At 52.9% G+C, this 27,604-nt stretch overlaps 2 protein-coding genes across 5 annotated transcripts; one reads left to right on the plus strand and one right to left on the minus strand.

Annotated features, from left to right (window-relative positions):
- The first annotated feature begins 693 nt into the window (after nucleotides 1–693).
- Nucleotides 694–23,193, plus strand: RASGRP4 (RAS guanyl releasing protein 4). Of its 3 annotated transcripts, XM_049901113.1 has the most exons (19): nucleotides 694–897; nucleotides 1,669–1,865; nucleotides 5,299–5,423; nucleotides 8,349–8,533; nucleotides 9,551–9,656; nucleotides 9,783–9,845; nucleotides 10,339–10,467; nucleotides 10,597–10,750; nucleotides 13,455–13,628; nucleotides 14,846–14,962; nucleotides 16,195–16,470; nucleotides 18,866–18,946; nucleotides 19,026–19,130; nucleotides 19,272–19,390; nucleotides 19,864–20,008; nucleotides 20,656–20,692; nucleotides 20,803–20,937; nucleotides 21,056–21,168; nucleotides 23,019–23,193. In XM_049901113.1, the coding sequence occupies exons 2-19, from the start codon at nucleotides 1,848–1,850 to the stop codon at nucleotides 23,151–23,153; spliced, it is 2,217 nt and encodes a 738-aa protein (XP_049757070.1). In that variant the 5' UTR covers nucleotides 694–897; nucleotides 1,669–1,847; the 3' UTR covers nucleotides 23,154–23,193. The 3 variants fall into 3 exon arrangements, with proteins under 3 accessions (XP_049757070.1, XP_049757071.1, XP_049757072.1); XM_049901114.1 differs by lacking the exon at nucleotides 13,455–13,628; XM_049901115.1 differs by lacking the exons at nucleotides 20,656–20,692; nucleotides 20,803–20,937; nucleotides 21,056–21,168; nucleotides 23,019–23,193 and adding an exon at nucleotides 20,515–20,586.
- FAM98C (family with sequence similarity 98 member C) lies at nucleotides 23,124–27,075 on the minus strand. 2 transcript variants are annotated; one of them, XM_049901118.1, is made up of 8 exons: nucleotides 26,974–27,075; nucleotides 26,709–26,857; nucleotides 26,364–26,498; nucleotides 25,499–25,704; nucleotides 25,075–25,152; nucleotides 24,864–24,980; nucleotides 24,198–24,365; nucleotides 23,124–23,508 (listed from the first exon to the last, which is right to left on the minus strand). In XM_049901118.1, exons 1-8 carry the CDS (start codon nucleotides 27,024–27,026, stop codon nucleotides 23,365–23,367), a joined length of 1,050 nt encoding a protein of 349 aa, XP_049757075.1. In that variant the 5' UTR covers nucleotides 27,027–27,075; the 3' UTR covers nucleotides 23,124–23,364. The 2 variants fall into 2 exon arrangements, with proteins under 2 accessions (XP_049757075.1, XP_049757074.1); XM_049901117.1 differs by having other exon boundaries at nucleotides 23,417–24,365.
- Between the last annotated feature and the right edge of the window lie 529 nt (nucleotides 27,076–27,604).

A 27,604-nucleotide genomic window follows, 5' to 3' on the forward strand; every position in this document is an offset into this window, starting at 1 on the left:
GTCTCATTTTGTTCTTAACAGTGCTATTACCAGGTTGTTTAGATGAAAAAAAAACCAAACCCGTTGCCATCGAGTCGATTCCGACAGAAGGGAAGTGACCCATAAGGTTTCCAAGGAGCAGCTGGTGGATTTGAATTGCCAACCTTTCGGTTAGCAGCCATAGCTCTTAACCGCTGTGCCACCAGGGCCCGGTAAAAATGCGTGGCTCTTACCATGTATACCATGTATAGTTTTAAGGACACAATAAGTATGAATCATGTCGTCCTCACAGCAATCTTGGGTCAGTTCGCTTAGGGTTCCCACCCGTTTACAGAAGAGGGGAGCTGAGCGTTGGGAGGTAGGGTGATGTGCCCAAGGTTACACAGAGGCAGAGCTGGGGATTCCCACTCAGAGACAAGACAGGACTCTTAATCATTACACTTCACCATCTGGATACTTCCATAAAATCTCTGCATTATAACAAAAACCGCTTTCCCAGACGAGGTCCCGGCCCCCCGGGGTCTAACTTCGCCACTGCCTCCTCCTCCTCTTCCCCCGGGCTGCTGCCGCCACCGGGGCCACTAGTCAGAAGACGCCCCTTCATGCAGACCAGTGGCCCCGGCTTTGTAAGCAGGCGCGCGGCGCTCTGGGCCGCCCCCGGAAGGCTCGTGTAACCAGCCCCTTCCTGCTCCCAGCCCCAGCTCGTCGGCCTCCTGAGGAGCGCGGGCCAGAGGCCCTGTGCAGTTCCCTAAAGCAGGTGGCCTGGGGCCTAAAGGCCAAGCGCAGGGCACCACACACGTGGGTCTCCCAGCGGGCCTCAGTTTCCTCATCTGTCAACTGGGCTAATTTGGAATAACAGTTACCTCCTGAGATCGTGGGGAAGATTCCATGAGGAAATCAGTTCAAACCTACCACATGGTAACTGATCCATGCAAGAAATCTAATAAGTGTATTATTATTAACATGTAATGGTATAGTTTTAAGTTATATAAAATATATTTTAGTTAAAAAAATTACGTATAAAATGTCATTAAGTATATAATAGATTGCTATGTGTCACATAGTTGACAGTTGGTATGTTAATAAATTGTAATATATAGCAATAATCCTGTACTATATTATTGAATTCTATAATGCCCAATTATTATATAATTACGTTTACGCTAATATGAATTACATATAACAATACAGTGATATATTACCTCCATCATACATTGGAAACCCTGGTGACACAATGGTTAAGAACTATGGCTGCTAACCAAAAGGTTGGCAGTTCGAATCCACCGGGCACTCTTTGGAAGCTCTATGGGGCAGTTCTACTCTGTCCTATAGGGTCGCTATGAGTCGGAATCCACTCAGTGGCAACAGGTTTGGTTTTTTTTGTTTGTTTTATCATACATTATATTATATGTTATATAATACATAATTGGAAACCCTGGTGGCGTAGTGGTTAAGTGCTACAGGGGCTAACCAAAAGGTCAGCAGTTCAAATCCACCAGGCGCCCCTTGGAAACTCTATGGGGGCAGTTCTACTCTGTCCTGTAGGGTCGCTATGAGTCAGAATTGACTCGACAGCAATAGTTTTTAATGCATAACTGAAAATTAATAAGTTTTTCTTGAAATTTCATGTGGAATATAAAATGATTCTGTGGGGCTGTGCATTGTCTCATAGTTTCTTCTTTTTCTTAGTCATCGTGATAAGTTTAAAGACCTACCCATGTTGTTCTGTGCACATCTGCTCTGTGGCTGCTGGTGGCTGCACAGGACTGCCTGGTGACTGTCATCTTCTGTTTACTCACCACTCCCCTGGGGAGGAGGACACATCCGGAAGATAATGGTGCCGTGAACATCCTTGGACATGTCCCCTAATGGAGCTGAGTGATAAGGTTTGGGGATTTATGCTCAGGAGCTCATTGCCGGGTGACAGCTACATGCTGATACTAATTTGACTAAGCAGTCCCTGGTGGCCCTCAGGAATGGCTGCCTCAGGCCACCTTCCCACGAGCAGTGCCCAAGGCTCCTGGGTACTCACGTCCCCAACCCCAACTTGGCAGTTTCCAACTAATAATTTTTGCCAGGCCAGTAGAATGACTGAATCTCATTTGAATTTGCATTCCCCTGAGGCTTCACCAATAACTTCCAGCATCTCCTCTCTCATGTGCCTGTCAGAATTTTGGGTTTCCTGCCCTGACTCTCTGACAGTTTTCCTTCCAGGGTCGCTGTCTCTTTTCTTGCTGGTGTGTAGTAGTTCCTTGTATATGCTTATATTCATTTCTCATTCTCAAAACATCGTGAATATCTTTTCCCATTCTGCTGCCTGACACTCATCCCATGGTGTCCTCATTTCAACAGGAATCCTTATTTGGGTGTTATTGAATGCATCATTTTTTCTGCCTTATGTGCTTTTGTGGTTTGATTCAGAGGTCTTTGTTTGTGGCTGTCAGTGTTGTTATTGTGGGTATTAACCATCCCTGTGGGCCTGGAGGGCGGCATGTGTCTATACAGCTGCTGGGGCATTTTCCGACCTCCTTCCCTGAGGTGTCTGGAGTCCCCAGAGCCTGGAAACACTCTCACACGACCAGCCGGGCTCAGCCAGGAACGTGAAGTCACATCTTGGAGATGCAGGTGCTGTAGAGGATGGCCTGAGAGAGAGATATTATAGAGACGGCTGCTGGAGACAGAGGCAGAGAGAGAGGGGGAAAGAGGCAGGAAGAGATAAGGAGCGATGGTCTGAGACTGGTGTGTCACGTAAGGAAAAGCCAAAGACAGACTGCTCTGTGCCTGTCTAAATGTCACGACATGAAAAAATATCCAACAAGACTTCTTTTAGTAAAAAAAAAAAAAAAAAAGAGGCAAAACTATACTTTTAGGTGAGCTGTTTGGTCACACCAACCAACATACTATGTGTCTCAGTTAACTGGTGCTGCTGTAACACAGATAACCCAAGAAGGTGGCTTTAAAGAACAAAAAATTGTTTTCTCACAGTTCTGGAGGCTAAAAACCCAAATCAGGGTCTCAAACCTCTCGATTTCTTCCTGGAGTGTAGCTCGAGGTGCTCCTTGGTTCCTTGACGTGAAGACCATCCTCACATAGTGCCTGTCTTCCCCACGTGTCTTTCTCTGAGTCTGTTCCGGCCTTCTTGTGACTCAGAAGTGATTTGTTGTAAAGGCTTTGGGTTTTGAGGTCACCCTCAATGGTATGACCTCATTAACGTAAAAGAAAAAACATATTCCCAAACAGGATCACATCCACAAGTACAATGGCTGGAAATTCTGCACATATTTTGGGGAGACATAATTCAACCCAACTCACTATGTTTGGCAGAATCATACATATTACCATGACCCATTTATTAACCCCTGGGTACCTACCCTACGGAACTGTACACACATGTTCACCAAAGGGCATGTGCTGAACTGCTCAGAGCAGCTTTATTCACTTAGCTATCAGGTGCTGCTATAACAGAAGTACCAAGTGGGTGGCTTTGACAAACAGAAATTTATTCTCTCACAGTCTAGGAGGCTAGAAGTCTGAATTCAAGTGCCAGCTCCAGGGGAAGGCTTTCTTTCTCTGTTGGTTCTGGGGGAAGATCCTTGTCCTCAATCTTCCCCTGGTCTAGGAGCTTCTTAGCACAGGGACCCCGTGTCCAAAAGACGCTCTCTGCTCTTGGCTCTGTTTTCTTGGTCGTAGGAAGTCCCTCTGTCTCTCCGGTGGATTCTCTTTTTTATATCTCAAAAGAGATTGGCTTAAGACAAAACCTGATTTTGTAGATTGATCCCTGCCTTATTAACATAACTGTCTCTAATCCTGCCTCATTAACATCATAGAGGTAAGATTCACAACACACAGAAAAATCATAGCAGATGACAAAATGGTGGACAATCGCACAACACTGAGAATCATGGCCTAGCCAAGCTGACGCACGTTTGGGAGGGACACAACTCAATCCATAACATTCGCAATAGCCCCAAGCTGGAAACAACTTGAATGTCCATCAACAGGAAAATGGATCAGTACATTGTGGAACAGTCACACAACAGAATACTATACAGCAATGAAAAGGAATAAACGACAGTCACATGTAATAGCAAGGAAGACTGTCAATGCCATGCTGTTGAATAAAAGAAGCCAGACACAATATATTATTCTATTTATATACAGCTCAAAACCAGGCAAAGCTACTCTCTGTTAGAAGTCATGCTAGTAGTAACTTTTAGAAGGTAGTGTCTGGGTGATGGGAATGTTCTATTGTTTCATTTATGTCACACGGGTATGCTGTTTGTGATGATTCGTCAGCCTAAACCCTTATGATTGGTGCTCTTTTTTTGAACTTCAGTGACAAAGTATGTCTAGCGTGACACATTTAAGTGAAAGAAAGAAACACATATACTCAAAAGTCTGCATTTTTGAGTACATTTCCATGTGCATAAATGCACAGACAAGAGTTTAGATGAAATCCCATAAATGTCATATTGGTCACTCTTCCCTAAAAAGAGATAGTGGGGTGGGAGGCCCGGGCCTCCCAGAGCATTTTACCTCCGTCTGTAATATTTTAACAATAAGATAATAACAGTCTCTTGGATTGCTGGAGGAGTAAATGAATTAATATTTTAAAAGCCCCTTAGAACGGTATGTGGTACAGAGTAAAAAAAAAAAAAGTTGCCGTTGAGTCTATTCCGACTCATAGTGACCCTATAGGACAGAGTAGAACTGCCCCACAGGGTTTCCAGGAAGCGGCTGGTGAATTTGAACTGCCGACTTTCTGGTTAGCAGCCGAGCTCTTAACAACTGTGCCACCAGGGCTCCGTGGCACTTAGTAGGTGCTACATAAAGGTTTATTATAACAAAAGGAATACAGTGAAAATATTTCCTGGGGTACAAATTGTGTCCTTAAAACTAACCTTGGAATAAAAGAAACATGAGAAGAAATATACAAAATGTTATGTTCTGTGAGTTTTCACTCAAACCTTTGTGTATACATGAATATGGCCTTTTAGAAATATAGACTTCTCTTTTGAGTGTGTGGCTTTTGGGTTTTTTTTTTTACATAAATGTGTCATATTAGGCATACTTAAAAAAAAACCTGTTTTTATTGAAGTATGACAGCGACAGAGCAGAGAATCACAGGGCAAGAGACAGAAAGATGGGGCGATAGAGAGACCGCTGGGTGATTGGAGGTGGGGGCGGGCAGCCGCCGGAAACCTCAGCCTGGAGGGATCCCCCGTGAAGGGGGAGGGGACCTTTGGTCTCTCCGCAGCCTCTTCCTTCCCCCTGGCCTGGGGCTGGGCGGGGAGGGGCAGTTCCTCTTTCCCTCCCTAGCCTCGAGAAGGCCCACTCCTAAGGAGCTCAGAAGCTGGAGCCCAGGCCAAGGGGAGGAGCCGTGAGCCTCACTCCTGCGGGACCCCTTCCCCGGCAGGAAGCATGAACAGGAAAGACAGCAAGAGGTGAGCGGACCCTCCAGGGAGACGGGGAGCATCCTAAGCCCCTGCGCCTTTGGCTGCCTGGGAGGGTGGGGGAGGGACGACCGAGGGGGTAGGGTACCCAGATCCCCCCGGATCTGGAGCAGGTGGTGCCAGGCGGAAAGGTGCTTCGGACCTTCCTCAGAGGCACCTCTGCGTGCGCTCCAATTTCAAGCCTTTGGGTTAGCAGTCAAAAGCGCGAGTTAAATGGTTGAACCATCTAGGTGGGGACTCCTGGTACATCCTAGGGGCTCAGTGAATCGGTATTGAAGGCTGTTGAATTAAGAGCTGGGCATTTACTCAGTATTTATACGCTAATCCAGGGTTGAGCGCTCGGTCTAGCTAAGGCTGGGGCTGTTTGTATATTAGTGTCTGTGCCTTTTCCTCCCCGTCTGTCTCTGGTGTCTCTGCTGGCTTGCGCCCCCCTCTCCCCTACCTCTCTTAGCTCCCCACGCTGGGTGTCTCTGTCCGTCCTGGGATCTTAACGGTTCTCCATCACAGTCAATGCCCCCTGCGCTGGAAACTCCAGGCTCCTGCAGGGCCCTGCCCCGGGGGAGGGGAGTGTGACACAGAAGGAGGTGCTCCCCTGCCTCTTAATCTTAAACCGCTGCTGGCTCTCCAGGCAGTACCGTCCGCAGCTAAAGGACAGTGGCTGGCTGTGCCCGCATGTTCTGACCTGGGTTTCCTACCACCTGTGCAAGTATGCCCTCCTGTCCTCATGGAGGCAGATGGTGGCTGGGACCTTAGCGTGGGCGGCTCATCCAACCTCCCCCAGCATACTCTTGATGGGCGAAGGGATCCCCTTCCTGCAATTTACAGCAATTTAGTGGCGGCGACCTGGCTGTACTATTTCCCAGCTGCATGACCTTAAGGTAAGTCACTTAACCTCTGCGTCTCAGTATCCTCTTGTCAATGCGATAACCATCATCCCTACCTCAGAGAAGCTAGGTTCTCAGTGGAGAACCTGGACCAGTGAGCGGTTCTCCAGCTTCAAACTAAACCAAACCCTTTGCCTTCTGTTCTGACTCCTAGCGACCCTAGAGGCAACCCTATAGGACAGAGTAGAACTACCCCGTAGGGCGTCAAACACAGACTACTAGTAGGGCCCACCCCCAGTGTTTCTGATTCCGTTGGTCTGGGGTGGGGCCTGAGAGTTCGCATTTCCAACAAGTTCCCAGTTGCTCCTGGTTAAGGACCATGTTTTGAGAACCACTGGTCTAGACGGAGTGCTCAACCCTTGACCTGGTGCTTATTAAGCGCTTAATAAATGCCCAGCTATTATTCAACAACATTTAATACCAATTTATGGAGCCCTTAGGAGCCCTGGTAGCTTGGTGGTTTCAGCGTTTGGCTGCTGTCAAAAAGGTTGGCAGTTCCAACCCACCAGCTGCTCCTTGGAAACCCTTTGGGGCAGCTCTGCTCTGTCCTGTAGGGTCACCATGAGTGGGAATTGACTCGACAATATATTTAGGATGTGCCAGGAGTCCTTGGGTGGTACAAACAGTTAATGAGCTTGGATGCAAATCCAAAGATTGGAGGTTCAAGTCTACCGAGAGGCACCTTGGAAGAAAGACCTGGTGGCCTACTTCCAAAAAATCATCCATTGAAAACCCTATGGAGCACGGTTCTACTCTGACATATATGGGGTCACCACGAGTTGGAATCCACTCGACAGCAACTGGTTTGGGTTTTGTTTTGTTTTGGGATGACAGTGCCCTTATTAAGAGGGTCTCCCTGTTTCCAGTTCCATCCCCTTCCCCAGGCTGGCTTTTAGTCTGCCTCTGTGACTTTGTGCCGTCAAGTACAACATCCCCACCTCTGGCCACTTACCACCCTGGGCAAACTGAGTCCATTATTTAGTACTTTGGGGGAGCCAGGCATCCAATGTTCACAAGGTCCTGGGGAAGGTCCAAGGACGACCCTCACTTTCCACATGAGGAAACTGAGACCCAGAGAAATTAAGTGACTAACACAAAGTCACACAGCCAAGCCGACTGTCTCCAACCCAGTTCTTTCTGACTCCTGTGTAACCCAAGGCCATGCTGCTTGATTTGGCTCCTTCCTCCCATCATCCCTGTCTCTCCGTTACCCTCTTTCCCCAACCGAATAGGAGCCTTGGGGAGGCACAAGACAGGCCGAGAGTTATTTTTAAACTTTCCTTGAAGCCAGCCATCTTAGCCCGAGGGACCCCGCCTAGCTCTGAGGGGCCCTGGTGAGGCCACTTCCCACCCATGTTTGCTCTCGAGGCCCCAAACTTAGAGACCCAGTTTGGCACTAAGACTCTAGGTCCTGCTGAAGTGGTGCTGGCTTGGGGGAGGTGGTGTGCCCCCTAGTGGGTGTGGCGGGGGGGGGGAGAGGAGAGAGAATTCCAGGGGTAGGGCCTGCAGAAGCCTGCTCTTAGGAGAGGGTAGGGGAGATGTTGGAGACCAAAGGGGAACTCTAAGGAGTCGGCCTGAAAGGAGGATATCCCATAATTCCCCCTGGGGAGGACAGGATTGATCCTAGGGGTCTTCTCCCATGATTCCCTGTGAGATCAGGAGTAATACAAGTGGTCAGTCTACAAGAAGCCTTTCCCATCATACCTTGGGACCGTACAGTCAAGAGGAATTTGGGGGCGCTGCTTGGAGGAGGGGGTTCCCATGATTCCCTGGGGGGACCTTATTCCCGGGGGTCTTCTCCCATGATTCCCTTGAGAGTTTACCTGTAGAAGAGGGCTCCTTTGATTCCTGGGGGAGGGTTTGAAATACTAGGGTTTTCTCCCATGAGTCTATGGTAGGTCAGGAGTAACCCTGGGGCTTTGCCTTTAGGAAGCTCCTCCCGTGATGCCTTGCAGCTTTGAGGTCGAAAAGAATTCTGGGGGTCTGCTGGGAGGCAGGGGCTCCCATGACTCCCTGGGGTCTGTGCCTGCAGGAAGTCCCACCAGGAATGCTCGGGGGTCACAGGGGCACGGGGCCGGCCCCGACAGGCCCGCCGCCACAAGACATGCCCCAGCCCCCGGGAAATCAGCAAGGTTATGGCTTCCATGGCTCTGGGCGTGCTGAGCGACGGTGGCTGCAGCGAAGATGAGCTGCTGGAGAAATGCATCCAGTCATTCGGTGAGTGTCCCCTTCCCTGGCCAGCCTCCCTGGTCCTAACACTGGGCCAAGCCCACCCCTGCCTCTAGGCCTCAGTTTCTGAGGGTATAAAATGGAAGCTGAAGCATGTGGAATGAGAAAGGCATGCTTTCTGAGATGGGGAGAGGGCAGAGACTCGTTAGATACCTAATACCCTGTTCGTTAGATGCCCCTTTTGTGCCCGGCCTTGTGCTAATGCACACTGGGAAGCTCGTGCTCCACTTACATTACTGTTGTTAGGGGCCGTCGAGTTGGTTCTGACTCACAGCAACCCTGTGTACAATAGATTGAAACGCTGCCTGGTCCTGTGCCATCTTGAGGATTGTTGTTATGCTCGAGCCCGTTGTTGCAGCCACTGTGTCAGCCCACCTTCTTGAGGGTCTTCCTCTTTTTCGCTGACCCTCTACTTTATCAAGCATGATGTCCTTCTCCAGGGACTGAACCCTCCTGATAACATGTCCAAAGTATGTGAAATGTAATCTCACCATCATTGCTTCTAAGGAGCATTCTGGTTGTACTTCTTCCATGACAAATTTATTTGTTCTTTTGGCACTCCATGGCATAGCCAATATTCTTCTCAAACACCACAATTCAAAGGCATCAATTCTTCTTTGGTCTTCCTTATTCATTAAATGACACAGATCCACTTATAGCCACCAAATACTTATTGCCCACTTACTTGCTAATATAATGTATAGATGGGGAAACTGAAGCAACACAGATTCAATCACTTATCTTGGTAACACAGCTAGTAAGTGACAGAGCTGGGTTTGAACCCAGGGGAGCTGGGTCCAGAGCCCTGGCTCCTAACCACTACACTGTGTACCGCACAGACAAGGAAACTGAGGCACAAGGATGTTAAGTTGCTTGCCCAAGTTCATGCAGGAAGTTGCTGATAGAGCCCGGGTTTGAACCAGACTGTCCAACTGACCCTCGAGACTGTGCGGTCCATTGCCCAGAGGCCATTCAGACACAGTCCCCTTCTTCCACCCACCCCAGACTCGACTGGCAGCCTGCGCCATGGGGACCACGTTCTCAACATGGTGCTGGCCATGCATACCTGGGTGATGCCTTCTGCCCACTTTGCTACCCGTCTGCTGACCTTATATCCTCCCGGGGTGTGAGCAGGGGTTGGAGGGAGGAGGGCAGAGTTACAAAAGGCCCAGGGATGGGGCCAGGGTGAGTGGGGCAGGTCTGGGGCGCTAGATAACAGAGCCTTGACCAAACTCAAGTACCAGGAGGCCACAGGGAACACGCAGGAGCTGAGGCGGCTGCAGATCTGTCACCTGGTCAGGTAGGGCTACACCAAGACCTCTACTCCCGTGACCCCAACTCCACCCTGCTGCCCCCCCAAAACCACCTCCCAGGCACTCCCTAACCCAGTTCCCACAGACCCACCGAGCCCTGCTCCTATAAACCCCACTTCTGAAAGTCCCCAGCTTAGTTCTAAGACCCTCCCAGTTCTGCTCCTTAGAACCCCCATCTCTTGGAAATGCTCTCCCACCTGGTACTCAGAGACCTCCAGCTCTGGCCCCTAAAACCTCCAGCTCCCAGAGTCCCCCCCATCCTGCTTTCCAACAGTCCGCCTTCCAAGAGACCCCCCTGCCTATGTAAGAGACCTCAGTCCTGCTCCCAGCAGTCCCCACAGGCTGGTGCTCCCCCAACCCTGACCTTCCAGAGACCCCCTCACACCTCTAGAGACCCCTCCTCAGCCCAGGGACTCTTCCCAGAGACCCTCCCCTCCCCAGCCTCCCAGCCTCATCCCACCATCTCCAAACCTCCCTCAGGTACTGGCTGACCCAGCATCCTGAAGTGCGCCAAGAGCCCCAACTAGAAGAGGTTATAGGTCGCTTCTGGGCCACCGTGGATCAGGAGGGAGGCTCAGCCCAAGGGAGCCTGGGGGACTCCTCCAATCTGTGAGTCAGCCCCTCCCACCTACCCCGTCCCTGCCCAACCCCCATCCTCCCACCCCTTCTCCTCATCCCCTCACCCCCGCATCCCTCCACCCTGAGTCCCTCCACTATCCTGCCCCTCTTTGCCCCTAGCCTGAGCCCTTGTGGCCCCGGCCCTCCACCCCCCATGAGCAGCCCAGGCCTGGGCAAGAAGCGCAAAGTGTCCTTGCTTTTCGACCACCTGGAGACGGATGAGCTGGCTCAGCATCTCACTTACCTGGAGTTCCGGTCTTTCCAGGCTATCACGGTGAGGACCCCCCACCCACCTGGTGAGGAATCGGGGTGATGGGACCTAGCTGCGGCAACGCAGGACTGGGAGGACTCCTGCATGGGTGTCAGGCAGGGATCTCAAACACTAGAGGGTCCAAGAAAGTGAGTTAAGCTGGCTGAGCGCAGAGCCTCTGGGTTGAAATCTCACCATGCCCCTTCCTAGATGTGTGACTTTGAACACACAGTTTCTGAGCACAGAGGCCCCAGGTTCAAATTCCACTCAGCCCCTTACTAGATGCATGACTTTGAACACAGTTTCTCACAGATAGTTTCTTATCCTCTCTGGGACTTAGTTTTCTCATCTGTAAAATGGTCATAATAATTCATGCGGTGGTTGGGAGAATTTAGTTAATTCGTCTACTTAAAAATGCTTATTGTCCTGCCTGGCACATGGCAGCCAAATATTTTACCCAATTATTACTCAAAATAAATGAATGATTACTTTAGGAATTATTCATTTATTCAACAAACATTTGTGCCAGGCAATGGGGTTAGTGAATCAAACAGCCAAAAATTCTCTGCCCTAATAGAGCTGACAGTTTAGCTGGGGGAGGGATAGATGATAAGGCGAACCAATAATGTATAATATCATCAATAATATATAGAATATAATCGATAATGTATAGAATATGATCAATATGTATATATTATATAATCAATAATATATACTATAATCAACAACATACATTAACACTGTATTAGAAGGTGCTAAGTGCTAAGGAGAAAAACACTGAACACATTGTTGTGTGAGTGTGACCTGTTGTTGATGACAGATCTTATTTTACCTCAATTTCACACTCCTTAGCTGTGTGACCTCGGGCAAGTCACTTAAATTCGCTGCCTCAGTTTGCTCATCTGCAAAAAGGGGATATTAATAGTTCCTGCCTCATAGAAATAGTGCCTGGTTCAGAGTAAATGCTATCTCATTGAACCACTTGAAGTGGCCCTGTTTCACCTACTCAGATGGCAATTCTATGTGCTCTAACCTAGAAAAACGTTAGTGACCGCCATCATCATTTCAAAGGAAGTGGGGGTCTGGTTCCTTCCTGTGAACATCTCCTGATTGTTAAGTAAACACGTAGACAGCTAGATAAATACACGCACATATATATACATGTATGCGTACATATACTTTTTTATTATAAACATTTTGCTGGCTAAAGGAAACCTGTAGGCAGGAAGATTTGGCCCCCAGATCACCAGTCTGTGATTTCTGGCTTATGGTGACTTGTGTCAGGGACGGGACGTGCACAGGTGCCACTGTGGGCGTCCCCAGCAGAGCATCATATTGTTCTTCCAACCCTGGGACACTTGGTGTCCCTGGTAATCTCTTCCAAAAGAGGATGCTTCTGTTTTTCTTTGTCTTTCCCTCTTCTGGTTTGATTCATTCAGTCAACCAATGTTTACCGACTGCCAGCTGTGCCCCAGGTACTGTTCTAGCAGCCGAAGGCTTACTGAAAAGGGGATGCATGACTAAAAATCTGAAGGAGGTGAGGGAGCAAACCAGGAGGACATCGCGGGGAGGTGTTCTAAGCAGAAGGAAGAGCCAGGGCAAAGTCCCTGAGGCGGAAGTGTATCTAGGATGTCAGGGCAACAAGCGGGAGCATGCTAGGGCGTGATGTCAGAGAGGTAACGGGGGACAGATCACGTGGAGCCTGTGGGGCACGGGCAGGACTGTGGTTCTGATTCTGAGAAGGAGCCACAGGAGAGCTCTGAGCGGGAGGAGATCTGACCCTGGTGTTCACAGGTTCCCTCTGGCTGCATGTGGGGAACGGACTGTAGCCAACTATAGGGGTAGAGAAGGAGCAGGGAGCCCAGAGAGGAGGCGGCTGTGAGTCCTGGCGGGGAGGATGATAGACAGGCCCAGGGTGGGGGCAGAGGAAGAGTGAGAAGTGGGCGAGTTCTGGGACATTTTGAAAGCAGAGTGGACAGGATCTGCTGGCCAAGTAGATGCGGATGTGGAAGGTTAAACCTTATGCTGTTTCCCTTGAGCAGAACAAATAAAAGTTGATTCCTGTCCTCTTCCCCATCCTTCACTTCACTGACTGTATGCCAGTTAGGTATACAGTCAACAGCAGCAGTCTGGGTTCTTGTCTCGGTTCACACCTGTGTGTCCCTGGGTAAATTACTTAGTCTCTCTGTGCCTCAACTGCCTCATCTGTAAAATGGGAACAGTAATAATAGTACTTACCTCATAGAACCATAGTTCAATTAGTTAACATGGTGAAAGGATCAGAATAGTGTCTGACTTCATTGACTCGAGTCTGCCTAGAGGTGCCTCAGAAGCAAGGTCTGCTGACCTACGTCTGAAAAATCGGCCGTGGGAAACCCCATGGAGCACAGTTCTGCTGCGACACACACGGGGTCGCCCTGAGTCAGAGGTGGCTTCACAGCAACTGCTCTGAGTTTTTGGGTTCATTTAAAAAAATCTTCAAAACGATTTTTTTTTTATACACAAATTGTCTTTTTCCAGGGAATCTGGAGGAGGGGGGACGCCCTGCCGTGGCAAAGGGCCATGGTGACTTCAGGCACCTGTGGCGGCCTGGAGGGGAGACAAGGTCACATAGGTCACTCAGGCTGGGCCAGGCCAGGGCATCCGGAGGTCCTAACTGCTCGGGGGTGGGCGTGCGAGGGGCAGGGCCTGAGCGCCAGGGCCCACCTGACGCCCCCTTCGCCCCCAGCCCCAGGACCTGCGGAGCTACGTTTTGCAGGGCTCTGTGCGGGCATGCCCGGCTCTGGAGGCGTCCGTAGGCCTCAGCAACAGCGTGTCCCGCTGGGTGCAGGTAATGGTGCTGAGCCGGCCCGGGCCCGCGCAGCGCGCGCAGGTGCTGGACAAGTTCATCCACGTGGCACAGGTGAGGCGCCCTTCTGCTCGCTTTCCGGGCAGTCATCCGCAGGGTTCAGGCGCCACCACGCGCAGTTACCTGGCGCCTCGTGTTCCATCCTCCCCTGGACACCCGGGCCCTTGGCCCTGCAACCCCTGCCGGGCGGTGACGTCACCCGCCGGTGGCCCCGCCCCTCGCAGGCCCCCCACCCCGGTCCCGCCCCTGAGGCCCCAGTCCCAGCGTTCAGTCCCGGGACTGGCCGCTCTAATTGCTGCGCCTGGTTACCATGGGATCAGACCCACGCGGGTCCCGCCCCATGGCTCTGGCTTTTGCAGTGGACGGCGTCCCTCCTGGCCCCGTCACCCTGCCCTCCCAAGTCTTATGTTCGAAGGACCTATCTCCAGGACAGTGAAAGCGACCCTCCACCTTTCCGTCATCCTCCACCGAGGCTCCCATCCCCAGTGCCTAGGCCCTAGAGGTCCCTCCGGGACAGTAGCCACATCCCTCGCCATCCCGTTATGTCCCTCCCTGGTTCCTACCCGTTGAGTCACGCACTCCTCCCTTCCGGATACTTTCTCTCCCTTCTGGGGAAAAGGGAAGCCCTCCTTCCCCCACCGTGGTCACGCCCCTGTGCGTATTTCCTAGCAGACCACGCCCTTCCTTTGATCTCTCCCGGTCGCCTTGCTTCCTCCTGCAGGGCCCTTAGCCCTGGGGGTTCTGGCGTCTGCCTGGGGTCTCCTAGTTCTGAGCACCTTCCACTCTTCCCTGGCCCCACTGTCTCCTCACAGCGACCTCCGCCCTTTAAACTTGTGGAGAGGGGGAGTAAGGGAATCCCCCTGATGCCTGGTGGGACCACATCAATCTGACCCCTGAATCAGTCTGGCCCACTCACCTCTGCTTGGTTCTCCACTCCTGCCAGAGCACACACCTTGTTTCTCCTCACCTGTCTGACTCAGGGCAGTCTGGGCCCCAGATGCCTGTCTGACACCCTGACTCTGTCTGAACCCCCACCTGCACTTGTCTGACATACATTTACCAAGATGGACCCCACATCTCAGTACCCTTGCTTGCCTATCTCCCCACACTCTTCTGGCCTCACCTCACCTCCCTGCTGTGGCCCCCTCCGGCTTGCCACCGCCACATTCAGTCCCTTGTCTGCGGCTGCGCTGGTCCACACTGCACGCAAGTATGCCTGAACCACTCCGCAGGAACCACTCATTGGAGCTCCCAACCCCTTCCCTTCCTAGAGGCTCCACCAGCTGCAGAATTTCAACACGCTGATGGCGGTCACCGGGGGCCTATGTCACAGTGCCATCTCCAGACTCAAGGACTCCCATGCCCACCTGAGCCCTGACAGCACCAAGGTGAATCCACACTGCCCTCCCCAAACTTTAAAGTGGTCATCTGTCTCATACCCCCCACATTTACATTTCCCGACCCCCTTCGAACCGTGCTTAAGGACTCTGGAACCACCCAAAGACCTTGCTCCCTCAAATCCTGCAGACCCCCAGGCTTTGTCTGCATTCTTCCCCCAGCCACTGTGTTGACCCCTCTACCTTCTGTGTATCTGGTCCTGAGCAGGGCTGTGAGGGAGACAGGGTTGAGAAAGATGCTAGCAGAGAACTTGCAGTCCAGATGGAGAGCAAAATCCCTCACCAAAGACTTCAACATCTGGGCCACCCAAAAGAGAGACATGGATGGGGATGTCCTGGGAGGTGTCTGGGAAAAGCGTGTCACGCAAGAGTCTGGTGTGTGACTGGAGTCAGGAAGTGGCAGTAAGTGGAGTCATGAAGAGGGGAAGATCCCACTGGGCCTTATGAGCTCAGCTAAGATGTTTGGGCTTTATCCAGAGGGCAGTGGGGAAGTAGGGGAGGTTTGGGATTGATGGTGTCACCCACAATCAGATTTGGGTTTTTGAAAAATTGCTTTGGTGGGTGGTGTAGCGAGTGTTCTTGAAGGTGGAAGACAGGCAGCCAGGAAATCCGAGATGGCTTAGCACCCAGTAAACCATGGCATGCAGTTTGTTCTTTGTCCACAGGGCCCTGGCGAGGCATGGAAGTAAGTGTTTTTGAGCTAAGAAAGAATGTGATCAGGTTTTTGTGTTAGGAAAATCACTCTAGCTGGCACGTGGAGAGTGGATGGAAGAGGGTACAAGTGAAGGCTGTGACCCCAGGCGGGAGGCTGGAGCAGGGACTGAGCAGAAGACAGGACTGGGCCAGCGGAGGGACTCAGGGGGAGGGGAGGAGGGGGCAGGCAGGAGGCTGAGGAGAGAGGCTGTGGGATTGAAGAGCTGGGGTGTGAGTATTTGTGTGTGTGGGTATGTGCGTGTAGGGGAGTGATGTCCTAGCTGAGGCCCAGAAGTCTAGCCTGGGGCATGGCGGATGTGAGGCCTCTTTGAGACGGGGATCCAAGAGGAGGAGCCGTTTGGGAGAGATGCTGAGGCCAGTGTGAGACACGAAGGGGCCTGGGGAGGTGTCCAAAAGGCCACTGGGTTCCTGGGGTCTGGGTCCCACACAGGAGGCTGCTAGGATACTAGCAGGGAACAGAAGCAACTCCCAATAACATGTCTCCCTATAACATCCCCTCCACCCCGCAGGTCCTACTGGAGCTGACTGAGCTCCTTGCTGCCCACAACAACTACGCCCGCTACCGCCGCACCTGGGCCGGCTGCACAGGCTTCCGGTTGCCTGTCCTGGGCGTACACCTCAAGGACCTGGTGTCCTTGCATGAGGCCCAGCCCGACAGGCTGCCTGATGGCCGCCTGCGCCTCTCCAAGCTTAACAGCCTCTACCTGCGGCTGCAGGAGCTGGCAGCCCTCCAGGGACAGCACCCGCCCTGCAGTGCCAATGAGGACCTGCTGCACCTGCTCACGGTGAGCTGCCCCGCCCTGCCCAGGCTGGAGGCTGAGCCCAGAGGGTCCGCAGGGTCTGCAGGGTCTGCAGGGCCGGGGCGGGATAGCGCTGGAATGCACCGGCTGGAATGCCAGAGCTGGGAGGACTTTTTCCTAGTCAAGTCACTTGATTTCTTAGCCTCAGTGTTATCTGCAAAATGGAACTAATGATAGGACACACTTCAGAGGGTCGTTGGGAACAATCAGTAACATAATTTATATACAGTACTTAAAACGGTATCTGAACACAGGGAACTCTACGTCAGTGATACGGTATTCTCCCTGATTCCCCCAGGGTCTCCAGCTCAAGACCGGAGCTTCCGGAGCTTCCGGGGCTGCTTTGGGCTTTCCCACTCCTGAATTTGGTCCTTCTGACTTTCCCATGCTGCTGGTCCAAAATTCCAAGCTTTAGCCTAGCTAGGAATCTAAGCAAAAAGCTATTAAGTCACTAATCGCTTACTAAGTGCCAGGCACCATGCTAAACACCCTCCATAGATTACCTCTGATGTGGGAACCCTCATGGTGTCCATTCTGCAGATTGGGAAACTGAGGCCCAGAGCGGTAAAGCCAGGATTTGAAGACAGGCAGGCCAGCTTCAGGGTCTGTGCGCTAACAGGTGCCGATCAGTAGGTTGTGTTCTGAGGCCCTGTGGGCGCGGGGCTGTGGCTGTGATCTACCTGTCCGTTTTTAGACTGGGACTCTGAGGGCCATGCCGTCTGAAGGTTGATGTTCAGACCCTGAGACAGGGCCAGCTATGTAATTGGCAGGGCCTGCCCAGTGCAAAATGAAAATGCAGAGTTCTTTGTTTAAAAATTATTAAGAATTTCAAGGGAATGACAGTTGGGCATGAAACAAAGCATGGGTCATAATTCTTGAACGTGTGCTGGCGCTGCTCTGAGAGGAGAGGCCTGAGGCCCTCTGGTTTGCTGATTCTATGGGGCCATGCCTTAGTCATCTAGTGCTGCCAGAACAGAAATACCGCAAGTGGGTGGCTTGAACACACCAATTCATTTTCTCACAGTCAGGAGGCTAGAAGTCCAAATTCAGGGCACTGGCTCTAGGGGAAGGCTTTTTCTCTCTGTCGGCTCTGGGGGAAGGTCCTTGTCTCTTCAGCTTCTGCTTCTTGGTTCCTTGGAGATCTCCACGTGTCTTGTCATCTCTCTTCCCTCATCTCTGCTAGTTGGCTTATTTAATCTCTTTTATATCTCAAGAGACTGACTCAAGATAAACCCTACACTAATCCTGCCTCATTCACATAACAGAAAAAACCCATTCCCAAATGGGATTATAACCACAGGTATCCCGTCGCAGTCAAGTCCATTCCAACTCACAGTGACCCTATAGGACAGAGTAGAACTGTCCCATAGAATTACCAAGGAGTGGCTGATGGATTCTAACTGCCGACCTTTTGGTCAGCAGCCATAGCTCTTAACCACTGTGCCACCAGGGCTAGGATTTACAACACATATTTTTTGGGGACACAATTCAAACCATAACAGACCATTAGCCCAAGTATTTATTGAGTGCCTGCTGTGTGCCAGGCACTAGTTTAGGCACTGGGGACATAGCAGTGAGCAAAACAGAAAAAAAAAAAAAAATGCTGCTCTGTGGGGCTGACATTGTAGTGGGGGAGACAGCCAATAAAACAAATAGGTAACATGTACTCTGTTGGATGATGATACGTGCTGTGAAGAAAAACAAAGTAGAAATGTCCATGGGAAGTGACCTGAAAAAACCCACTGCCATAAAGTTGATTCTGACTCATAGTGACCCTATGGGACAGAGAACTGCCCCATAGGGTTTCCAAGGAGCGCCTGGTGGATTCAAACTGCCAGCCCTTTGGTTAGCAGCCGTAGCTCTTAACCACTACACCACCAGGATGTCCATGGGAAGTGACAGGTGGTTGCAATTTTAAATTAAAATAAAGTTGTCAACAAATCGATTCTGACTCGTGGCAACCCCATGTGTGTCAGTGTACAGCTGCACTCTGTAGGGTTTTCAGTGGCTGATTTTCCAGTAGCTTGCCAGGCCTTTCTTCTGAGGCACCTCTAGGTGGACTCAAATCACCAACCTTGTGGTTAGCAGCCAAGCACGTTAACTGTTTGCACCACCCAGGGACTCCAGTTTTACATGAGGAGGTTTAAAAAAAAAAAAAAATGTACTCAGTGATAAAATGGCATTTCTGGAATAGGGGAAGGGATGGCATGGAGGTGAATGGGGCTTAGAGGGAGAGGAGACCCTAGGGTTCCCAGAAAAGAGGGGCTCTGGGAAGAGGGTGGGGAGTGAGGGCTCAGGCAAGGATGCCAGCTCTGAGTGGGGGACACATGAGTGAGGATGGAGCAACCAGGGGTCTGTAATGCCCCTGCCCACCCCCCAGCTTTCCCTGGATCTCTTCTACACGGAGGATGAGATCTACGAGCTTTCTTATGCCCGGGAGCCCCGCTGTCCCAAGAGTCTGGTAAGACCCAACCCTTGACCTCTGGCTCCCAGCCCCAGCCTATGCCCTGACTCACTGTGCCCCTCTGTCCCCACCCCAGCCACCCTCCCCCTTCAAAGCACCTCTGGTGGTGGAGTGGGCCCCTGGTGTGACGTCCAAGCCTGACAGGGTCACCCTGGGCCGGCATGTGGAGCAGCTGGTGGAGGTAAGGAGGGGATGTGGCCGCTGGGGGCCAGGAGGCAAGATATCTGTATAGCCCTGCCCCTGGAAGAGGGGATCTAAGACTCTGGGGGTCACACCTTGAGGACCTGACCTTACCATCCCCCCTTCCCATGCTCCTTGTAAGTCTGTCTTCAAGAATTATGACCCTGAAGGCCGAGGAACCATCTCTCAGGAGGACTTTGAACGACTCTCAGGCAACTTCCCCTTCGCCTGTCATGGGCTGCACCCACCCCCCTGCCAGCGGTGAGTGGTCCCTCTACTGGACCAAAGAGGGGGCTGGGGCCTGGACTCCTGGGTCTGAGGGAGGAGGGGGCTGGGGGCCTGGACTCCTGGGCCTGAGGGAGGGTGGTGCTGGGGGCCTAGACTCTTGGGTCTGAGGGAGGAGGGGACTGGGGGCCTGGACTCCTGGGTCTGAGGGAGGAGGGGGCTGGGGGCCTGGACTCTTAGGTCTGAGGGAGGAGAGGGCTGGGGGCCTGGAATCCTGGGTCTGAAGGAGGAGGCTGGGGGCCTGGACTCCTGGGTCTGAGGGAGGAAGGGACTAGGGGCCCAGACTCCTGAGTCTAGGGTAGGAGGAAGCTGGAGACTGGACTCCTGTGTCTGACAGAGGAGGGAGATGGGGACCTGGACTCCTGGGCCTGAGGGAGGGGGCTAGGGCCTGGACTCCTGGGTCTGGGAGAAAGGGGCTGGCCATACTGAGGCGCTGTCTCTGCCCCCAGGCGTGGCTCCTTCAGCCGAGAGGAGCTGGCGGGCTACCTGCTCCGGGCCAGTGCCATCTGCTCCAAGCTGGGCCTGGCCTTCCTGCACACCTTCCATGAGGTCACTTTCCACAGGCCCACTTTCTGTGACAGCTGCAGCGGCTTCGTGAGCACTCTGCCCTCCCCCCAGAGCACCCCAACTGCCCCTGGCCTGGGCCCAGAAAGCCAGCCTTATCCCAGATAGTTCCAGGCTCAAATAATCTTCCCTGGATAGTCCCTACATCCTGGATACTCTCCAAATTCTGGATAATTTCTAAACCACAGACAATATCTAAAACCCTTTATAATCTACAGACTTGTGGAGGTTATCTCCAGACTGCAGATAATTCCAACCCAGGATAACTTCCAAATTCAAGGTGTCCTCAAACTCTGGGCAATGGATTAATCTCTCAGTTGCCAAACCGAGACTAATTCACAAACCTTGGATTGCTTCTCATGCTCATTTAATCATTCACCAAATATTTACTGAGCACCTACTGTGTGGCAGGCACAGTTCTAGGCTCTGGGGACGTAGCAGGAAACACGACAGACGTAATCCCTGTTCACAGAATTTACACATTATAAATTCCCAAAGTCACTTAACTCTAATGTTCTTTAATTTCCAAATCCTAGTTCACCCCTGAGAGGGTCTTGGAGGATTTGCAAAACCTGGAAGGTTTCCACACCATCTAGATGGTTTCTAGGAAGACATACACCCAATCCATAGCCCTGTCTCCCCTAGCCTGGGTAACATATTCTGCTTTCTCTTCCCAGTTCTGGGGGTTAACCAAGCAAGGCTACCGCTGCCGGGGTAAGTAGGGTGTTGGTGAGGGGAGGGAGTCCAGGACCTGGAGGCTGGAAGAACGGGAGGGCATGGATTGAGTCCCTGGCCGCTGACTGTTGACCGCTGGCCTTCCCCAGATTGCGGGCTGTGTTGCCACAAACACTGCAGAGACCAAGTGAAGGTGGAGTGTAAGAAAAGGCTGGGGGCCAAGGGCGATGTGGGCCCCCCAGGAGCCCCCATCCTGTCTACACTGGTTCCCCATGCCAGCTATGGTAAGACCCAAGGTGTGGCAGACCTGGGAAGGGGGCCTGGTGAATAAGGATAAATTCCAAGGTCATGAGGCCCTTCTCATCACCCCCACGTCCCTTCTACCCATCACCCCACAAACAGGCTCTGAGGAAATGCTCCCTGACACCCTGACCCTGGACTCTGAGACTGAGTCCTGCCTTCACCATGCTTGGACGCAGATGGAGCCCCCATCCTCTTCCTGGGGGCCAGAGATGGTAAGGAAGAACCGTCTCCTGCCCCCAGCTGGATACAGGGCAGACCAAGCCATTTCCCTGGGCAAAACCATACAGATTTGGGGAAGCCTAGGGAAGTAAAAATGTATAAAAGTTCTCAATTCCTTGGGTGCTGTGGGAGGATATAGCTACTGGCTAATTTTTGAGGATGACAGAAAAACAAAATAGAAAATGGAAATTTAAGGGTAACCACTAGTTAAGACAGAAAAAGGATTTAGGGTAAGGAAAAAAAGAAAGAAAACAATAAGATGGCAAGAATAAGGCCAAAGATATCAGGAGCTACAATAAATATCAATGGAGTAAATTCTACTCTGCAAAGGCAGAGACTCCCAGATTGGCTTTTAAAAAATAGTCTACAGGGGACATTCATTTATCCACTCAACAAAAGCTCCCAGCACCTTACAACCCTCGCATCGCCCAATGTCCTCCTCCTTCCAGGTCCCCTTCCCAGCAACGGCCCCACCATCCACCCAGTCCTACAAGCCGAATTTCTAGACATCGTCTTGGTCTCTTCTCTCTCCCTTGCCCTCACAAAGTCAGTCACCACGTCCTGTCCTGTTATTCCACCCCCAGCAGTACTCCCAAACGCATCACCTCCTTCCGCTCCACACTGCCTTGGTTGGAGCTTCCACCTTTTGCGTAACAGTGGCTATTGATCTTACCTCCTTTTCCTGACCATTTGTATTTGGGCAGCTCCATGTTAGATACGTTTAGACATAGACATCATCTCACCAACTCCTTGTAATCTCCATTTTACAGATGAGGAAACTGAGGCTCAGTGAGGTTAAGCTACTTGACCAAGGTGGCAGAGCTCCTCAGTGTTGGAGCAGGACTCAAACTTAGGTCATCTGTCTGCCTCTAAAATCAAAGCTCCAAACTGATATTCTGGAGCCCTGGCGGCACAGTGATTAAGAACTGGCTGCTAACCAAAAGGTCGGCAGTTTGAATCCACCAGCCACTCGTTGTAAACCCTATGGGGTAGTTCTACTCTGTCCTATAGGGTTGCCATGAGTCGGAATCAACTGGACAGCAACAGGTTTGGTTTGGTTTAACTGATATTCTATGCTGACAGAACGGATCAGGAGGGGACAGTGGTAGGGTGGGTAGAGCTCCAAATTCCTGGATTCTAGAGAGGGGAAGAGGATGAGGCTAGGAAGGGGGCTGGGATAGGGACCATGTGAACACCTGAGTCAGGTCATGACCCCCTCTCCGCAGAACCCTCCCAGGGCTCCATCTCACTTCGTAACAGCCAGAGTGCTCACTGTGGCCCACAGGGGCCCCTGATCTGCCCACATCACCCCTCTGGCCTCACCTCTCACTGCTGTTCCCTCCCACGTTGGCCTCCTCGGTCTTCCATGCCAATACACTCCTACCTCAGGGCCACTGCACTGGCTGTTCCCTCTGCCCGGAACCCTCCTCCCCAGAGACCCACATGGCTTCCTCTTTAGGGCTTTGCTCAAGGGTCACCTTCTTAGTGAGGCCTCGCCTGACCACATGGCCAAAGTTGCAATCCCCCCGAGTCCCGATCCCACGTCCCGCCTTTATTTTCTCTCCATAGGAGTCATCCCCAGTTGCAACCCCCCACAGTCCCGATCCCACATCCCGCCTTTATTTTCTCTCCATAGGAGTCACGCCAGTTGAAAAATGATTGATTTTACCTATTTATCTTGTTTAACATCTACTCCTCGTCACCAGAAATGTCAGCTCCAAGAAAGCAGAGATTTTGACCTGTCTGTCTCATTGCTGCATCTGCAGTGCCTGGGGCAGTGCTGGTCCCTGGGGACACCTGATAAATGTCTAACACCTGAATGTCCCTTTCCTTGGACCCACAGGAAGGAAAAGCTGTGCTGCTGGAGAGCAAAGGACTTTGCGAGTCAGAGCAGCAGGGGTCTGTCCAGGCTCCAGGGACAGAGACCCCCTACCCCTCCTCCAGCCCGAATGCCCCTAACCTGGCCCCACAGAGATAGGTCCTTCAGGTGTCATAAATTAAATTTATTTTCCAAAAGACGTGGACCTTGGTGTGGAGTGGGGGATGGGTCAGGAGGACATTTGGATCCTCAGGAACAGTGGATAGAGAGGTCTGGATACCAGGCGCTAAAAGAACCCCTCAAACTGACTCCCCGGAGATGCTTCTCAATGGCATCAGCATCTCACAAGGCACCCCCCACCAGCCCCCCTTTACTTCTTCTTCTTCTTGCGGCCCCAATACTGGCGGCCTGCCCCGCGCCCATCTCCGCCCTCTCTTCGGCTCTGCCAGATGGGCATGGGAGCCTCCAGCTCACCTGGACGGCCCCCCCGGTCTGGCACGTCGCCCATAAGCACCTGAGGGTTGATTAGATTTACATGTTAGAGAAGACAGATACCTTGGGCTGAGGGGCCAGGGAGCAAAGGGAACCCCATAAGGTTGCAAAAGACAGGGCAGATGATTACTATTTGGGTACAGTGGCTGCAAGGGGGGCTTGGATGGGTAAGACATAGGACAAGGGCTTTCAAACTTCGTTCCAGGGACCTCAGCAAGAGTAAAATAAGGGGAGGGTGGCAACAAGGGCCCAAGTCCTCACCCAGTGTTAACGAGAGCACTACAACTTTACCTGTTTCATATTTGGGGCTTGGTATAATATTTTCAGCAAACTAGCATTTTTTTGTTTGTTTTTTCTAATTATCATTTTATACACCACCTGTAATATTAATAGTTTTTCCTTTTAAAAAAAAATCACTTTTTTTTTTTTCCTTAAGTTAGATGTTGCCTCACTCTTTGCTGTGCTGGACTTCAGTCTCTCGTAGTCATTCACATAAATATGAAACTATTTAGACACAGGGCTGTGTGAATAAATGCATAATCACAGAAGCAAAGGTTATTTCTGCTTTAAAAATGGTTCCATTGGTAATTGGAACGGGTGAGTCCAGAGACCAGGAACCCAGGCAGGAGAGGACAAAGCTGGACTAGGACACAGGCTGAAAGAATTGAAGGCCAAGGTTGCCAGGTTTCTTCCCTGTGCCCAGGGGCCTACCTTGTTGACAGCACAGCAGGTCCCCTGGCGGGCAGCCTTACTGGTGGCTGGGACAAGGCGAGACAGGTCAGCTCTGGCAGCTAGGACGTGGGCGACGGAAACATCTGATTCTGGGGACAGCGGCTCTCGAACTGGGATCAGCGCGGCCTTCATGGCCTTTCCCTGGGCCTGGGTAGGGGTGGGAATGGAAACGGTACCCGAGAATGCCCTCCCGGTCAGATCTGTCATCTTGGAAGCATCCCTTCCTCACTTGGGGTCTCATTCCCCACATCTCTAAATTCAGGTACACATCTCTGAAAACAGAAACCCTGGTGGTGTAGTGGTTAAGAGCTACAGCTGTTAACCAAAAGATTCAGTAGTTCAAATCCACCAGGCACTCCTTGGTAACTCTATGGGGCAGTTCTGCTCTGTCCTATAGGGTCACTATGAGTCGGAATCCACTCGCCAGCGATGACTATCTCTGAAAACACACCCACCTCAGAACTGGGACTTCTGGAATGCCCTGGGGACCCAGAGATTATATAAACCCCAAACCTTAGAAGATTATAAAACAGCCTTGGCCTCAGACTGTGCAAAAGGGGACCTTCCAGCCCTTCGTCCTCTTCTCTGCACCTGTGGCCCCTACAGCATGGCCTCCCTGCGCCTGCCAAGGTTCTTTCCCCACACCTTTGCCCGGTCACTCCAGTGGAAAGAGGACGTTGTAAGGTCCAGCCGCGTGAGCAGGAGGCGGCGGCGGCAGCCGTACTGATCTCGCAGGCTTTGGGACAGCGACTCCAATGCTTCCTGGGGGGAAAAGTGCTCAGTCACGCCTGGGCTTCCCCCTCCCCACCCCGCATCTCTGGGGACATCTTTCGCCTACAGCCAAACACAGTCTTACCCATCTGGGTGCATCCAGCGAGTAGCTGAGGAGGGGCTGCATGGACCCCGGAGGCAAGGAAGGCAGCAGCTCGGAGATCTGAAGGGAGGATTTAGAGGCTGACTAGGGCAGAAACACGATGGGCCCCAGTTCCTCAGTGCCACGAGGGCGCATGCTACGGAAGCGAGAAGGTGGTCACAGCGCTAGAAAAATCCCTGTGGTTGGGGTGCCCCTGCCGGAGCTGCTTTTGAAAAGAGCCCCAACCTCAAGGACGTGAGGGGAGCCAAAAAAAAAAATCCCCACTGCATTGAGTCGATTCTGACTCCTAGTGACCCTATAGGACAGAGTAGAACTGCCCGCGCACCTGGAGGATTCAAACTGCCGACCTCTTCGTTAGCAGCCATTGCACTTAACCACTAGGCCGCCAGGGTTTCCCACTCTCCACCTTGGCATGCAACTCCTGCAGCAGCCTGCTGGCGGGGGTTCCTGGCGTCGGTCTGGGCAGCCCCAGAGCTTGAAGGGTAAGGATCAGTTCCTGGACCATGACAGCTCCCTCCTCTGACCCTTCCCCAAAGAGCTGTGCAGGGCTGGAGTCCAGTGGGTGGCGCAGGTGCAGGAGGCGGGCAGCCTGGAGCTCAGAGCAGAGAAAGCCTAAGAGGAGGGAAAGAAGAGGCTTGTTACAACTGAGGAAGGCTGTCAACCCTACCTTCAGCTTCAAAACCTCCTGCTCCTAGTCCCGCCCACCTAGGATTCCGGCTCCTTTTGCAGATAACCTCCACCCACTTCGGGACCCTGGCCCCGCCTCCAAACTCAAACCCCACCCACTTTTTAACCACCAATCTAACCCAACCCACTTTCTAATCACTAGTCTAACTCAACCCTCTTGAGCTTTCAAGACCCTCCTCCTCTCACCAGGAAACCCTGGTGGTGTATGGCTAAATGCTATGGTTGCTAACCAAAAGGCGGACAGTTCGAATCCAGCAGGTGGTCCTTGCAAATTCCATGGGGAGGTTTCTACTCTGTCCTGTAGGGTTGCTATGAGCTGGAATCCACTAGATGGCAACAGATTTGGTCTTTCTGGTTTTGGTTCTCTACCTGCCCACCTGGTGAGAATGCTAACCATCTCAGAGGCCTTTGCCGCCCCCAGGTTCTGACCTCACCCATCTCGGACCAGCTCTCCCACTTCCAAATTCCGACCACGCCCCCCTCGGCACTGTGTCTCCACCCCGACATTCTCAGGCCGCCCGCCCGCCCGCCCGTCGGCGAGGCTGCAGCCGCGGCCGCTTCCGCATCCCCGGCCCAGCGCTCACACAGCAGTCGCTGGCACGCGCCGGGCGCCCGCAGCGCGGCCGCACAGTCTCCGCCGGAGAGCGCGCGGTCCGGGCAGTGCAGCTCGCGCAGCCGGCCGCCCAGCCGCCGCAGGAATTCGTCCTCCGCGCCGAGGCCTGCAGGATGCGGGGGACGTCAGGGCGCGGCGCCGCGGCGGGACCCGGGGCTCCACCCCTCCGGGCCCCCACCCCTCCGGGCCCCACCCCTCCGGGCCCCCACCCCTCCGGGCCTCCAGTCCTCCGGGCCCCCACCCCTCCGGGCCCCTACCCCTCCGGGCCTCCAGTCCTCCGGGCCCCCACCCCTCCGGGCCTCCAGTCCATACGTACCGTCGCCGGCACTGAGCGCCTCGGCGCCCTCCTCCTGCCCCTGCCTCAGGGCGCCCAGAGCCGCCAGCTCCGCCAGCAGCCGCGCGCACAGCGCTCTGAAGTCTGGACACCAAGCACCCCGCGACGCCGCCCCCAGGAAACCCCCATACCTGCGGCGGGGCCGAGGCAGCGGGAGGAGGTGGGGAGGTCAGCGAGAAGCCCTCTCCGTCCCGGTCCTGAGGGCAAGCCCCCTCCTCCCCCGCGCCCTCCAGCCGCACGGCCTCACCCTAAAGCCAGCAGGTCCTGGGCCACGGCGGCCCCCTCCTCCGCCCCCTCCATGTGAGCTTCCCCGTTCGCCGGGCGCACGCCCCCTGCTGGCCGGCGCGAGGCTCTGCGCAGGAATGGCGTGCGCACTTGGCCCCCTGCAGCGCAGCTTGCGGCACCGACCAATCAGCCTCTTCTCAGGAAGGGCTGGGGCTTTCCAATTGGTGCGGGGGACGGCACAGCCCGCCCCCAAGCCCGCCCACGCCGGAGCCGCGCGCGCCGCCCTGCGGTTAGCCTGTTCAGGCTCTGGGAACTCCCGCTGGCGCCGTGAGCTCAGAGCGTGTGTCCAGGATCCTGGCTGTCGCCACTGCCCACTGGGTGTCGCTACGGTTGCGACATAAAAGCAACTTCGGTTTGCTTTTCCTCTGCCCTCTCAGTTGCCCACTGCGCTTAAGTCACGCCAGATCAAGTATTCTCCCAGCTTTGCCCCAAAGCCAGAAATTGGCTTCCTCACTTCCTATTTAGCGTTGGCGACATCCACCCGCCAGGGCTAAGTCCTCCTCTTATCGATCACAATGTGCCCCTTTGGCTTTCACCCCCTCGGCCTTGGAGAAAGGGAGCAGGCGCGATACTCCATCGTGATTAAGACGCTG

This window comes from Elephas maximus, chromosome 11, assembly GCF_024166365.1.
Source record: "Elephas maximus indicus isolate mEleMax1 chromosome 11, mEleMax1 primary haplotype, whole genome shotgun sequence".
In the NCBI taxonomy this organism is placed as follows: Eukaryota; Metazoa; Chordata; class Mammalia; order Proboscidea; family Elephantidae; genus Elephas; species Elephas maximus.

What these genes read in the sequence shown, in the direction of transcription:
- RASGRP4 (XM_049901113.1), top strand. An exon ending in GTGACAGCTGCAGCGGCTTC is followed by an intron (nt 20,009 to 20,655) that starts GTGAGCACTCTG and finishes TTCTCTTCCCAG; the next exon opens with TTCTGGGGGTTAACCAAGCA. An exon ending in CTTCCTGGGGGCCAGAGATG is followed by an intron (nt 21,169 to 23,018) that starts GTAAGGAAGAAC and finishes TTGGACCCACAG; the next exon opens with GAAGGAAAAGCTGTGCTGCT.
- FAM98C (XM_049901117.1), bottom strand. Translation starts at nt 27,026, where the DNA reads ATGGAGGGGGCGGAGGAGGGGGCCGCCGTGGCCCAGGACCTGCTGGCT. An exon ending in CAGGACCTGCTGGCTTTAGG is followed by an intron (nt 26,858 to 26,973) that starts GTGAGGCCGTGC and finishes GCCCCGCCGCAG; the next exon opens with GTATGGGGGTTTCCTGGGGG. An exon ending in TGCAGGAGTTGCATGCCAAG is followed by an intron (nt 25,153 to 25,498) that starts GTGGAGAGTGGG and finishes TCCTCCCTTCAG; the next exon opens with ATCTCCGAGCTGCTGCCTTC.